This window comes from Ursus americanus, chromosome 3 (assembly GCF_024610735.1).
Source record: "Ursus americanus isolate L20-20 chromosome 3, mUrsAme1.1.p, whole genome shotgun sequence".
Taxonomy (NCBI): Eukaryota; Metazoa; Chordata; class Mammalia; order Carnivora; family Ursidae; genus Ursus; species Ursus americanus.
In genome coordinates, this window is record NC_142129.1 from 102055588 (window position 1) to 102068962 (window position 13375).

Sequence of the window (13375 nt, forward strand, 5' to 3'; positions counted from 1 at the left end):
GACTTGACTTCATGGATCTGGAAATGAGATTTTATTTCTTCATCATGTCTGTATCGACACTGTGGTGAGGAAGGACGGAAGAATCTGCTTTCCTGCTCTAGACCACTACTGTCCTTCGTTTTCAGTCTTGCGTGCTCTGTATTCAGGTGGTTCAGCCCTGGGGTGGCCTCTGGATAATCCAAGCAGACCTGTGGGAAATGGATCATCAGACCAACTGGAGATCAGGAAACTGCCAGGATCCTGGCTCTGATCCTCCCCTGTGCAAGTCTGGGGACCGGCTCAGTCCCACTGGAGTCACCTCTACAGTCACCCCAGGGCACCTTCCCTGTGCAGGTTTCTAGAGCAGAGAATCCCATCAAGGGAGGCACAGAAATGGAAGGATCATCAGAACTCAGGGATGCTCTGGAAAAACACCAATTCTAAAACTACTGCTTTGATTTTGTTTTTTCTTAAGTCATGATGACTGATTGATTTTTGAAATAAAAGGTGTGGGGTTTTTACATTTATTAAAAAGAACGTAGGGTTTTTTGCTTCCCAATTTTTTTTTAAAGGATAATCTGCCTTCATCCAATCATATCATGGCTCTTGTGTTTTTTTTGTTTGTTTGTTTTTGGTTTTTTTAGATTTTATTTATTTATTTGACAGAGAGACAGCCAGCGAGAGAGGGAACACAAGCAGGGGGAGTGGGAGAGGAAGAAGCAGGCTCCCAGCGGAGGAGCCTGATGTGGGGCTCGATCCCATAACGCCGGGATCACTCCCTGAGCCGAAGGCAGACGCTTAAGGACTGCGCCACCCAGGCGCCCCTGGTTCCCAGTTTTTATTATAATGTTAAAATGTGTGGTGTGTAACCTTGTCTGCTGTCTCCATCTTCCATAGATACAAGTCGCGTAGGGCAGATGCCTGAGTGTGTAATTCCTGCCCCATTGCATAATAGCCCTTAGATCATTACAGTAGTTGAGTTGTCATTGTTGCTGTTACTAAAGTTTTACCGTTTATCGGCCACTTGCTATTTGCCTGGGATTGTCTGAACAGTTCAGTTGCATTATCTTATTGGATCTGCACAACTGTCCCACAGGACAGATACTGTCATCACCCCACTTTACAGAAAGATACACTGAGGCTTCTGCCCAAAGCCACAGAAACATAGGTTTTTAAAGATGAGAAACGTTTAAATGGTGATTAAAGACAAGGTGTCGTGATTATTATCAACTCATAAAGCAACTACTTCATCCTCTCAGGAGTCACTGTTTGGGAGTTGATGACCTTTGGGTCCAAGCCTTATGACGGTATCCCCGCAAGTGAGATCTCAACCATCCTGGAGAAAGGAGAGCGCCTCCCACAGCCGCCCATATGCACCATCGATGTCTACATGATCATGGTCAAGTGTGAGTGACTGCTGTGGCCATCCACGTGGGCTTACCCGGACGTTGGCACTCAGAGTGCCTGGCCGTGCCCAGAAAGGTGTTGCTGTCCTTAGCCAAAAGTTTGAGACCTTTGATTCCCTGAAGAAACGTTGTCACATTCTTTACAGCCGGCCCCGGGGTCCGGAAATGTCTGTAAATACCCTCTCCCAGCATTCTTCAGGAAGCACTTGCTTGACCCATTGAGCACTGTGACCTGGCATGTGCCCATGTTTGCAAGCAAATAAATAAAATCAAATTCCTCCATAAACCATTACACCAAAATATTCTATTTTCTGAGTTGCTTAATGAAAACGGCACTGCGCATTTCAGTGCCTGTTACCAGAGAGACTGAATGTTTTTAAATGCCTAACAATGAGTAAGCACATGAGGCTGATAGAATCAACATTTCTGCCTTGCCTTAAGCCTTTCAAATAATAGATCTAGTGAGGTCTTTTGCAGCGTAGCAAGTAAACATTTTAATCTAAATAAGAGTGTGTAACTTGGTCGGTGCATAACCCACCAGAAGGTCAAGTTCAGCAGGCTCTGAAGAGAACATTCCACGTGTGATGAGCACTTACCCAAGAAGGTAGCACAGGGAATATGAAGGGGCCAAGTTGATGTAAATACGAATCCCTTTCTGAACGTTAGATCACGGAGTTAACCTACTTTAACATCCCTGCTTTGGACGGAGGAAGCTGGATCCAGAGAGGTTCCATGATTCGTCTAAGGTCACATAGCAGTCTGCCCTAAAATAGCTTGACATCCTGCCGATAAAAAATAGATGTGAACCCTCAAGAGAGACAAGGATTTCCAGCTGACCACTGTCCCTCCAGCGTGTTTCATGCAGACTGAGATCATTGTGTAATCAGATGTGCTGGCGAGGTGAACAAGTGTGCTAGGGAAGGCACTGAACACCCCCTCACTTGCGTGCTTGGTGACTGAGGGTGTAAGACAATGAAAGCATCAGGGTGTGGAGTTCCCAAACCCCGAGACTCTTAAAGAAAGTCCCTAACTTTCCCTAAATTGAATCTAGTTTCCAGCTTGCAAGACTGCTAAGCGAGTGTAGATGAAAATGGATGCCCGTGAGGACGTGGCCAGAGAGCCTGGACGGCCGGGGCTCCCTACAGTCTAGCAGTTCACAAAGAGTGATGCATCAAGGCTGCCGGGTCCCTTAAGGTGATAATGCAGAACTCCGGCCCTGGGAAGAGTAGGCACAGAAAATTAGACGGTTACTGTCATTCTGATTCAAGTATTTTATGTCATCATGGTCTTCCGACTGTGGTCAGCACTGGTGTGCCAAGACAAAAAGCCTATCACAAAGATTCGGTTTCGGCATCACTTGCTTGCCTAAAAGGATCTCACCATAAATGCTTTCTGGAAGCAATGCCGTCTTTATCATTTCTTTCAGGGTCTAATTGTGCTGTTTCCTCATTCCTTCTCCAGGCTGGATGATAGATGCGGACAGTCGCCCAAAATTCCGTGAATTGATCATTGAGTTCTCCAAAATGGCCCGCGACCCCCAGCGCTACCTTGTCATCCAGGTACCGGATCACCGTCTCTGAGCTTCCGCTGGGAGAGGTCCCTCTGCGGAGCGTCCAGTGTCACTGCTCTGTTGTGGGCCGGTTCAATTTCCCTGGGTCCCAGGTCCCGTCCTCACACCCTCAAGGCCTGAGAGCCAGCCTTGGTTAGGGCACAGGCCACACCGTGAACCGAGTGGAGGTCATTTGTGGTGCCAGCCCCCCTCCAGCTCCATGTGCCACCCCCACCGGACTGCACTCTGACAAATTCAGTTCCATGTGTCACGTTCATATTCCAGTTCGCAGAGCCTCCATCTGCTCCGTCAGATGGAGAAGCAGGGCTTTGGTGGCAGCAAATCTGACTTCAAATCCCTGAGTCTCCACTTACCACTTTAGGTCAACAAAACCAAACTCACAGGGCTGTTTAATGAAGTCAGTGAAATAACGTATGCAGAAAGAATTTGCATACAGCACCTGAAGATTTTGCTTAGCAATTCCGCTGTGTGTGTTGGGGGGTGGGGGGAAGCGGGCTTCCGTACACCTCCCAGGAGGAAATTCCCTGACACCCTCTGGGTGGCTCTCCCCAGGTCTCCCTGTCTTCACCAACCTGGAAGCTCTATGAACCCAGTCCTTGTGGGGTTTTATGGAGTCTTCATTAAATAGGCATTATTGATTAAATTAATGGCCAAATGGTGATTCCCCCTCCAGCGCCTCCCACATTCCAGGACATCAGGGGTGTGACTGAAAGCTCCGATCCCCTCTTCGCTGGTTGGTTCCCCTGGCAACCATTCCCCTCCTTAGCTGTGGTCCTAAAGCCACTCATCAACATAACAAGGACACCTTTGCCACTCTCACCATTTCAGAGATTCCTAGGGTTTAAGAGGTCCGTGCCAGGAATAGGGACCAGTGTCTTCCTGTAAACTCTAAGATGGCACACCTAACTGCATAGTACACACTCGATAGATACCGCTCCTGCATCCCTTTCTTCTTCCTCTTAAGCTGTTTCTGTTTCATTTAGGGGCTTTTAAACATCAAAGAATTTTTATGTTTTAACGTCAAGTGGGGGGAGGGAAGGAAGCAGCTACACTTCTGAGAACTGGGGTGATTTATTATAACCAAACTGCCGAGCAAAGAGGCATCTGCCAAGAAGTGGGACAGCCCCTGTCTGGTCCTTACCCCCTATCCGGGCCTTACCACCTGTCTGGGCCTTACCACCTGTCTCAAAATCTCTGCACCAGGGAGACGAGAGGATGCATTTGCCAAGCCCTACGGACTCCAACTTTTACCGCGCCCTGATGGACGAAGAGGACATGGAGGACGTCGTGGACGCCGACGAGTACCTCATCCCCCAGCAGGGCTTCTTCCACAGTCCCTCCACATCCCGGACCCCCCTCCTGAGTTCCCTGGTACGGAATGTCGCTCCTTCTCAAGCTCTGTGTCTGCTGGTTTGAATGAATCGTTCAGAGAACACGAGACCCGTGTAGTAGAACTCACATAGAGACAAAGAAGTAGATGTTAACGAGATGGGCAAGCCAAAGTCAGAGTGACTCCATCCGGTGTATCAGTGAGCTGTTTGACGGCATTGCAATAACTGGATCATAATCTTTTTAGGTCTACTAGGGACCAGAATTAAGTCAGAACTAAACCTAGTTTTCTAAAGCTGATGGGTCAAGGCAAAATTAAGTAACTTTAATTATATCCACTCCCCGAGATCCCACCTCCTGGGTTCAGTGGGCACGGGCGAGAATATGCAAGTGTGCCCTCAACAACGTTGATTCTTTTCCAGAGTGCCACCAGCAACAATTCCGCCGTGGCTTGCATTGACAGAAATGGGGTACGTATGAACACCAGTAAACCCGAATTAAATAACAGCTCTGTATCATGGCTCTATCGCACATAGAAAATGCCCATCTTACCCCAACCGGTCTTGATTCTCCTTCCTTTCTTCTCCGTATGGTCTCCCTGACCCCTGCCCTAAGGCCAGCAGTTAGCTGTCCCTTACCGCGATGCTGTTCAGAACGGGGTTTGCGGACCAACAACACCAGCATCACCTGGCAGTTTGTTACAAATGCAAACGGCCAGGCCTCCGACCCAGACCCACTGAAGTAGGACAGCGAGGGGCAGAGCCCAGCCATCGGGCTTGAGCCAGCCTTCCAGGTGATGCTGATGCTTGGTAGGAAGGCTTGATCTAGACCCGTACAATACAGAAGCCACCGGCCTCATGCGTCTCCTTCAGTTTGCACTGGTGACCATATTGAAAAGCACGGATGTTAGAACATTTCTGTCATTGCCGAAAGCCGTGCTGCACACTGACCAGGTCCTTGCCACTGGTCCTGAGGTCTGTGGGCCAGCAGCATGGGCACCACCCGGGGGCTTGTTGGAAATGCAGACGCTGAGGCGCTTTCTTGGACCGTACAGACTCTGCAATCTAACAAAATCTCAGGTGATCTGTATGCACTTTGAAGTCTGAGCAGCACTGACCGGAGTCACCTTGCCTTATGTCCTCCCCTCAGAGCTGTCCCCTCAAAGAAGACAGCCTCCTGCAACGGTACAGCTCGGACCCCACTGGCACCTTGACCGAGGACAACATAGATGACACCTTCCTCCCAGCACCTGGTGAGTGGCTTCCCCTGGACAAGGTCACTGTCCTTGGCCTCGCCGTCCCACAGGGCCAGCCTCCATCCCCTGGTGCCCGGGCTGCTTGCTTGCGTCAAGCCAGTCCAGAAGTGGAGAGTGGCGATTTGCAGACACGGTGTAGGGAGTAAGAGCAGAGAACTGCAGAACCACTGAGTGTGCATGCAGGTCTTTGTGTTGAACTCAAGTCATGTCTGGCTGGGAGGTGTGTTTTTAGCATCAGTTTGCAGATTTTCTAGAATTTGAAGCAAACATCAAAGATTGTGTGTGTGTGTGTGTGTGTGTGTGTGTGTGTGTGTGAATGATTGTGTCAGCGCATGTGTGACCGTGTATGGATGAGTGTGTCTGTGTGCACACATGTGTGTGACAGATTCGATCCGGGCTCCATTCCCAGCATGTGAAACACGTATTTTCCTGATCTCAGCTCTATTGCCAGGTGCTTCATACCCATGTGCACACATGCATCTCAAGGCAGGCTGTCCTCCTGCGGACTTTAAATTGGCAGAGATAAATGTGCCCGTTGCTTTGAGAATTATAGAAAAGAACCCAGTGTATCTTGCAGCAACAGCAGGACACTCATCTTCCCAGCAGCCCTGCCCTCAGCGGCCTTGTGGAGGAGTATCGGCAGGGTCGGTGTCCAGTGGGGTCCCGCTTGGGCTGATGCTGGGCTGATTACGTCACCTGTGATTTCTTTCCTATTTCAGAATACATAAACCAGTCCGTTCCCAAAAGGCCTGCGGGTTCTGTCCAGAACCCCGTCTATCACAATCAGCCTCTAAATCCAGCTCCTGGCAGAGACCCTCACTACCAGAATCCCCACAGCAACGCAGTGGGCAACCCCGAGTATCTCAACACACACCCTACCTGCGTCAGCAGTGTGCTCGACGGCCCCGGCCTCTGGGCCCAGAAAGGCAACCACCAGATCAGCCTGGACAACCCGGACTACCAGCAGGACTTCTTTCCCAAGGAAGCCAAGTCAAACGGCATCTTTAAGGGCCCCGCCGCTGAAAATGCAGACTACCTGAGGGTAGCGCCCCCAAGCAGTGAGTTTATTGGAGCATGACCATGGAGCACAGCATGGGCCATGAGTCTCGGATGTGTCAGCCCCTGGGACCAAGCCACGGCAGCTGCCCACATTAACTCTTGGACCCATGGACTGGTTTGGCCGTATTTGCTCTGAGGGACCCATCTTTCACCCAGGAAGTGCCCCTACTTGGATGCACTGTGGGAAGTTGCTGGGACATTCCTTTGTCTTCAAACTGTGAGGCCTCCACGAAAAGGCACCCAGCAAGAATATTGTCTCTTCGGGCAGAAGTTCACCTTTCGATGAGGTATATTTGATATAAAAAAAAACCCGCGTACGGAGTTTTATTGCTTGGGGACCCTTGGGGTTTTTAATTGTCATTATTGATTTTATTTCTCGTGGGCTTTTCCAATGAGGAGGAAGCTTGCTTATAGCACTTGCTGCACTGAGTGGATCCAGGCCCAACTGTGACCAAGAAGCAAGGGTCAGAGTCTTCCAGCTAATGTTCGATTCTACTGACTCTGCTCCAAGGTTCGTCCACCACAAGACAGTTAAAAAACCTAGAAGTACTCTGTGTCCTACGCAGGACTGATGGGTACTGTAGCAGATCATAGCAGGTACAAGAGGATAAGCCACTTCCAGCCCTCCCTGAGCACAAAAGAAATGGAGGGGGTAGAATTCTTCAGACTTCTTTTTATATAAGTTTCTTCATGGTACTTACTCTCCAACGGTTGACCAGTGTTTTCTAGTTATAAGTATTGGACTTACTTGTTTATTTTCCATTCCACTGCTTTGAAACTCAGTATGCTTTCCCCGTCAGTAAGAGGAGACGGTACATCAGACAGTAACCTGGACCAGCTCGGGTTTGATCAGCACGCAGACCATTAGCCTTTAATCAAGATGGAACGGTGATGCAAGCGTTCGCACAAGAACGCGGCTCCCAGATTGGAGTCTCAGAGGAAATACATCAGGTCCTCTGGGGCTGGGGATCCGGCACATATTGGACAGCGCAGAAACGAGAAGTTGCGCCTGCAGCTCGTCTAAGCCTCCCACCCCGCCCCCCACTTATTTACGGGAGATAATTTTCTTTTTATTTTACTTTAAGAGTTTTTTACTCAAAGGGTACTTTTTTCCCCTCTCTGGTAAGCTGCCCCCCAAGCCCCTCCTTGCCCTTTGTGAATGAAAGGATCCAGGCCCTTGGGCCACCACGCAGGAACAGGAACCACAGCCCTAGGCCCTGAGGGCACATTTGACAGGGGGAAGTAAAGATAACACTATGCATGGGGGAATTACAGAGGTAAATAGGAAATCAGAGTTTGAAATCGATGATAATGCCCTAACAACGTCTACAGGTAGTTTTTTGAAAGAAAGCAAATTCCCTTTTAAGACAATTTTCCAATCATTGGAAGGTCCCGCTAATTTTAGGACCCCAAGTGTTTTTCCACCTTGTGCGCCCTTGCAGCCTGACCGGTTCATGGCAGTCCTTTGTACACAGGTGTTAAATACTCTTACCATATCCAGTCTTTCAAGGAGAAAACGTCTGAGACAGTATCTTCGGCCTACAGGGACGTGTTCAGCCACACACCCGTATGAGATTTTCCTTTTGCTGTTAAAGTATTTATTGACTCGCAGATCAGGGCCCCCCAATTTTGTTACCAATATATTGACTTTGTCCCAATGGAAATATAAACTCTATTCAATTCAGTTCCACTGTGTTTTCAGATACTCTTAAGCCCCTATACCAGCCCAGCATAAACTCTAAAGATACAAAAATAAATAAAACATAATCCCCAATTCCAAGAAATTCACAATTTAGCAAAAGGAATTGACTGGACTCATAAATAGATGCCCTAAGAGAATACGACAGATGTGAGGTGAGACAGGTCGGCCAAGCACGGACAGCCCCGGGCAGGGAAGAGTGGGTCCCGCCTGGGGACCTGGAACGCTCACAGGGAGTGAGTGGTGGAGTTGGGCCAAAGCAGGACTGGGGTCTTAGCCACGAGGGAAATGGAAGTGTGTTCCCAGCACATGAAACCTCCACCGAGAAATCTTCTGTCGGAGGAACTGCTCCCAAGTGGGGGAAAGGCTGCGTCCGTGCGTCCTAACTAGCTGTCCCTTCCAGCCTGGGAACCGGCTTACAGCGTTCCCCCATGCCAGACGTGTGGTGTCCTCACTGGGGAGCTGAAAATAATTAGTGAAAAGATTAAACATTTCTAAGACTCTAAAATTTTATGCCATTGTCAGTAAGCCACTTTCGTTATTTATTCACCTCAGAACATAAATATTTTAGTCAGACGTTTATTTGGCCCTGGAAATGCACATTTTGTTACCAGTTATTCATCAAGAAGCAAATGATTGGTGAGGGAGAGCAACTGTATCTCAGTCCAACTGTAGCAGTTAAATCCTAGTATTTTTGTAATTTGCAATATTTTACTATAACATAATAAAACAGCAAAAACTATTCAAGCTTTTTCTCCTTCGTATTTCAGTTTCCTGCATAAAATCGAGTTGCTAAGTTCTCTGGATTTTTAAAACTGTTTCCCACAATGTCCTCACCATGGCTGTCCAGGGAGGTGCAGAGGGGGCTTGGAGATGCCTCAGAGCCCAAGTCAGGGACCCCCCCATCACTGCAGGCAGATGAGGAGAGGGGCCCCCCAGACTGGCACCCGTGTTTCCATCTCATGGCCCTGCTTGGCCAGAGTTCAAAGCTTACACTCCATCTCTTCCGTTCCTCCTTGTTGACGCCAGGTCCTAAGACCCTAAAGAGAGCCTGTTCCTTCCTCGCTCAGTTCCTGGATACTTTTCCCATGGCCCCACCTCAGATCCGGCCCTTGGAAACAGGTCAGGGGAAAGTAAGGGTTGGAAGCTAACGCTTACCGTGGCCGGCGTCCTGACGCACACCTCCTATAAACTCTAAGTTATAGAGTCCCTGCAGTCATACCCTACGAGTAACATTCCGTCAGCTCATGAAGTAAAAAACGTGAATCTTCCAAATTCTAGACGTGCCAAGTCCCAGTCGTCACTGGTTTTATTAAAACGAGCAGTGCTGTGGGGGCTTCATATTGTATCCCAGCTGATCACAAGTCTTAGATATTTGTTGGAAGTTCTTAATTTGGGGCTTTGGCCCACATGCCCCCTCCCCCAAACCGCAGACATCAATGGCCTGGTTCTCCAGCTTGGCCGCTGTCAGGGACCTCCTGGGGCCCCGACCTCAAAGATGCTGATTTAATTTGCCTCAGGTGCTGCCTGGGCCCGGGGGCTTTTCAGAGCTTCCGCAGTTATTCTGATGAGCACCAAAGTTTGGGGAACCACTGGTGGAAAGGAAAGGCCCACGGGGTTGGGGGGGGACCTGCCCCTCGGCTGATGGCATCCTGCACACCTGGGGCACTCACCAGGCCTCGGGTTACGCAAGCAGAGGTGAAGCTGTGAGGTTATGGCGACTCGAAGTTCTCACTGTCAACCAGCATCACCTCGTGTGCTTAAAAAGAAGGGGCGGGGTCTCCGCAGACCGGCACAGACTCCCGGGGCTCCACATGTGCTCGACCTGCGGGTCTCTGCAGCACAGTCCCCGTCCGGCAGGGTAGAGAGGCCTGGGTCAGGTACAGCTTGCCCCGAGGAGGCGGGGGCGGACAGAGCAAGGGGCGGTCTTTAATGTTCCTGAGACTCGGCTACTGCTGACTATTCCAAAGCCTCTGATTCTTTGCCCGCAGCCGCTTATCCTGCAAGTGGCAAATACCCGAGCCTGAGCCTTGGTAGGGCCCTGAAAGTTTGCATTTCCTAACAAGTCAGAAAACTTGGTCTCTTCCTTAGTGAATGGGGTGCTCGCTCAAAGTGACAGCTGGCGAAATTGCCCTTAACGTCTACTCTGCATTTCTTTCTTTTGATAAGTGCACATTTTTATTACAACATAATGATCTGTGGATATTTCCTTGCCTAGGCTGTAAAACGTTACTGAAAAGAAGTCCCTGCCTTTATTCCCAGCCACACCTGCCATATCAGGAGCACACATTCTTCTCACATATGAGAAGACACGTTCAGATAGGATTTGTAAGTGTTTATCTATTTTTGTTAACTTTTTTGAGGACTATTATCCTCTTGTATAGCACTGAACTTTGTAAAGTATGTTTTTAGGAAAACTCATTTTTCTACTAAAGGGTAGAAAGACAAATAGAGGTCATGATCCTGGAGTCCCGGGATCAAGCCCCGCATCGGGGTCCCTGCTTAGAGGGGAGTCTGCTTCTCCCTCTGCCTGTCCCCCTTCTCATGCTCTCTCTCTCTGTCTGTCTCTCATTCTCTCTCTCTCAAATAAATAAAATCTTTTAAAAAAAGAGAGTTTGTTTAAAAAAAAAGAAAGACAAATAGAATCAAAATTTGAAACCGAAATCTTTGTTTAAAGGGATTTAATCGAAGCAAGGGAAGTCTGTCTGTCTTATAAAGTCACAATCGCATTGCAGAGCTGAGCTAGGTCATCGTCCTCACAAAGAAGAGAATAGCACTTTTTATATTTGTGAACTACAAATGTGGCTCAGTCTGGCTCTGAAGCACATTGCGGCAAGTCTGCAGCGATGTGGGAGGAAAAGAATGAGTTACCGCTAACACAGATGGGTATGCGTGCTGCACTCAGCTGCAGGGTGATCTGTGAAGAACAAAAGCAGTAATACGGCAGTTTGCTGGCTTGTACACACTAATCTGATACAAACTACCTTACTTTTATATTTCCAGTCGATATGCATTTACCAATAGACTAGAAATAGCTGCAGAACCCTATTAATGGTCAGCATGTTTTGGTAACTGGGTGACTCAGTATGTGGATGAAGTTCATGTTTCCCAAGCCCACACGCGGCGCCACCCAGCCATCCCAGAAAAGGTGTTCTCAGCCCTGGCTGCAGAGTGAAATCCCCCGGGGAGCTGCTGAAACCCGTGCGGCCCGCTGGTACAATAATGAGTATCGTTATGGGTGGAATCGTGGCACTCGTGCTCTTGAAAGCTGCTGCAGGTCATCGCGATGTGCAGCCGCGACCAGAACCACCAGCCCAGGGTGCCCGGCCCTGCTGCAGATTCTGCTGGGACAGGCACCTGCGGTTTGGCTCCAGGCCCGCAGATGTCAGTGCTCAGTGAGCGTCGCTGGGGACAGGAACACGGATGGATGGAGAGTCCCTGACAGGCTGCCCTGCCCTGCAGGGGGAGGGTCTAACCAACTGATGAAAAGGGAAAGCAATACACAACGGATACTTTTTTCCATGTCCTCTAGTGAAGGTGGGCCAGTGGTAAAATAAGGATAGCGAGCGTTCTTGCTGCCTGTCACCGGGTGACCTTTATCCCAGGGCGAGAGCAAACCCTGACGTAGCAGTTGCATTACATGGGGAGACATTAAAAAGACTGTGTAAGCAGTTGTATGGCTTTTGTAAAAACAGGAGTCCAAGAAAAGGATTCTTGCTTTAAGAAACACTATTTTTCTCATAAATTGTATCTGGGGAAAAACCTGAAGCGATTAGTATTGTTTTCTTTCTGTGTTTAACGTACGGTCACGGTGTGCCCTCCGAGGTCGCGGGTCTGTCCTGTCTGATTTGCCCACAGAAGTACCACGAATCCCCACCCTATCACCTAGCAGGTAAAACTGTGAGGAAAAGCATAAATACATACATTTTTAGGTGCATTTAGTTATTGTTTTGTTAACCCTTTTGACCTGATTTGGCTACCAAGTAATCTTACAGTATAACACCATGTCTTGGAAATGAAGAGATCCTACAGATAATCAGATAACCTGATAATCAGAGGTGACCGTGAAAACTGGCTGACCACAGACAGCAGTAACAGCGTTGTTGAACGAGCAAGCGGGAGCTGAGAGCTTCTGTATGTGGCATGTCTTCACATGGTAAAGTTTTGCTGTGATGAAAGCAGTATTTGTACAAATGAGCAAGATTCTCTTTTCTGTGGTTTACACTGTTGATCAGAACATGTTGATTGTTGGGGCGCCTGGGTGGCACAGCGGTTAAGCGTCTGCCTTTGGCTCAGGGCGTGATCCTGGCCTTCTGGGATCGAGCCCCACATCAGGCTCCTCCGCTATGAGCCTGCTTCTTCCTCTCCCACTCCCCCTGCTTGTGTTCCCTATCTCACTGGCTGTCTCTATCTCTGTTGAATAAATAAATAAAATCTTTAAAAAAAAAAAAGAACATGTTGATTGTTTATTGAGTATAAAAAAATCAGATGTGTATTATTATTGTTCTTTACTTAAGAGTACCTTATAAATAATAACATTGTATCCTTTGTTAACAATGCAGCATTGACAGTAGTTATTAATCATATCTGACCTATTGTAGATGTTCTTCCTGATAACTTTTTTAAATTAATAAACTTTATTTTTAGAGCAGTTTTAACTTCAAAAACAGAACAATTGAGCGGAGGGTACAGAGCGTTCCCGTGTCCCCCCTGCCGGCTCCCCCACCCCAGCCTCCTTCTCTATCATGTCCACACCCAAGTGGCCTGGTAACTTTTTCTTTTAAAGATTTTATTTATTTTTTATTTGAAAGAGAACAAAAGAGTGAGAGAATGAGTGGGGGGAGGGGCAGAGGGAGAAGCAGGCTCCCTGAGGAGCAGGCGGCCCGATATGGGGCTCAATGCAGGGCTTGATCCCAGGACCCTGGGATCATGACCTGAGCCAAAGGCAGACGCTTAACCAACTGAGCCACCCAGGCGCCCACCTGGTAACTTTTTAATGTTTGGAGGTTTCTTGTGTGTGACCAGGACACCCCTCAGTGCCGTGGTTTGCAGCTGCGTGTGTTCTGACCCAGTCTGCA

The 13375-nt window shown here is 48.5% G+C and overlaps 1 protein-coding gene across 2 annotated transcripts in view; it reads left to right on the plus strand.

Annotated features, from left to right (window-relative positions):
• Window positions 1-9039, plus strand: part of EGFR (epidermal growth factor receptor) — a 203342-nt gene extending 194303 nt beyond the window's left edge. For both annotated transcript variants that reach the window (XM_045788531.2, XM_045788530.2), the window contains 6 exons: window positions 1239-1385; window positions 2847-2944; window positions 4159-4326; window positions 4707-4754; window positions 5434-5536; window positions 6259-9039. In XM_045788531.2, coding sequence (XP_045644487.1) covers window positions 1239-1385; window positions 2847-2944; window positions 4159-4326; window positions 4707-4754; window positions 5434-5536; window positions 6259-6617 — 923 coding nt within the window. In that variant the 3' untranslated portion in view covers window positions 6618-9039. The remainder of the gene's footprint in view (window positions 1-1238; window positions 1386-2846; window positions 2945-4158; window positions 4327-4706; window positions 4755-5433; window positions 5537-6258) is intronic.
• Window positions 9040-13375: the final 4336 nt, after the last annotated feature.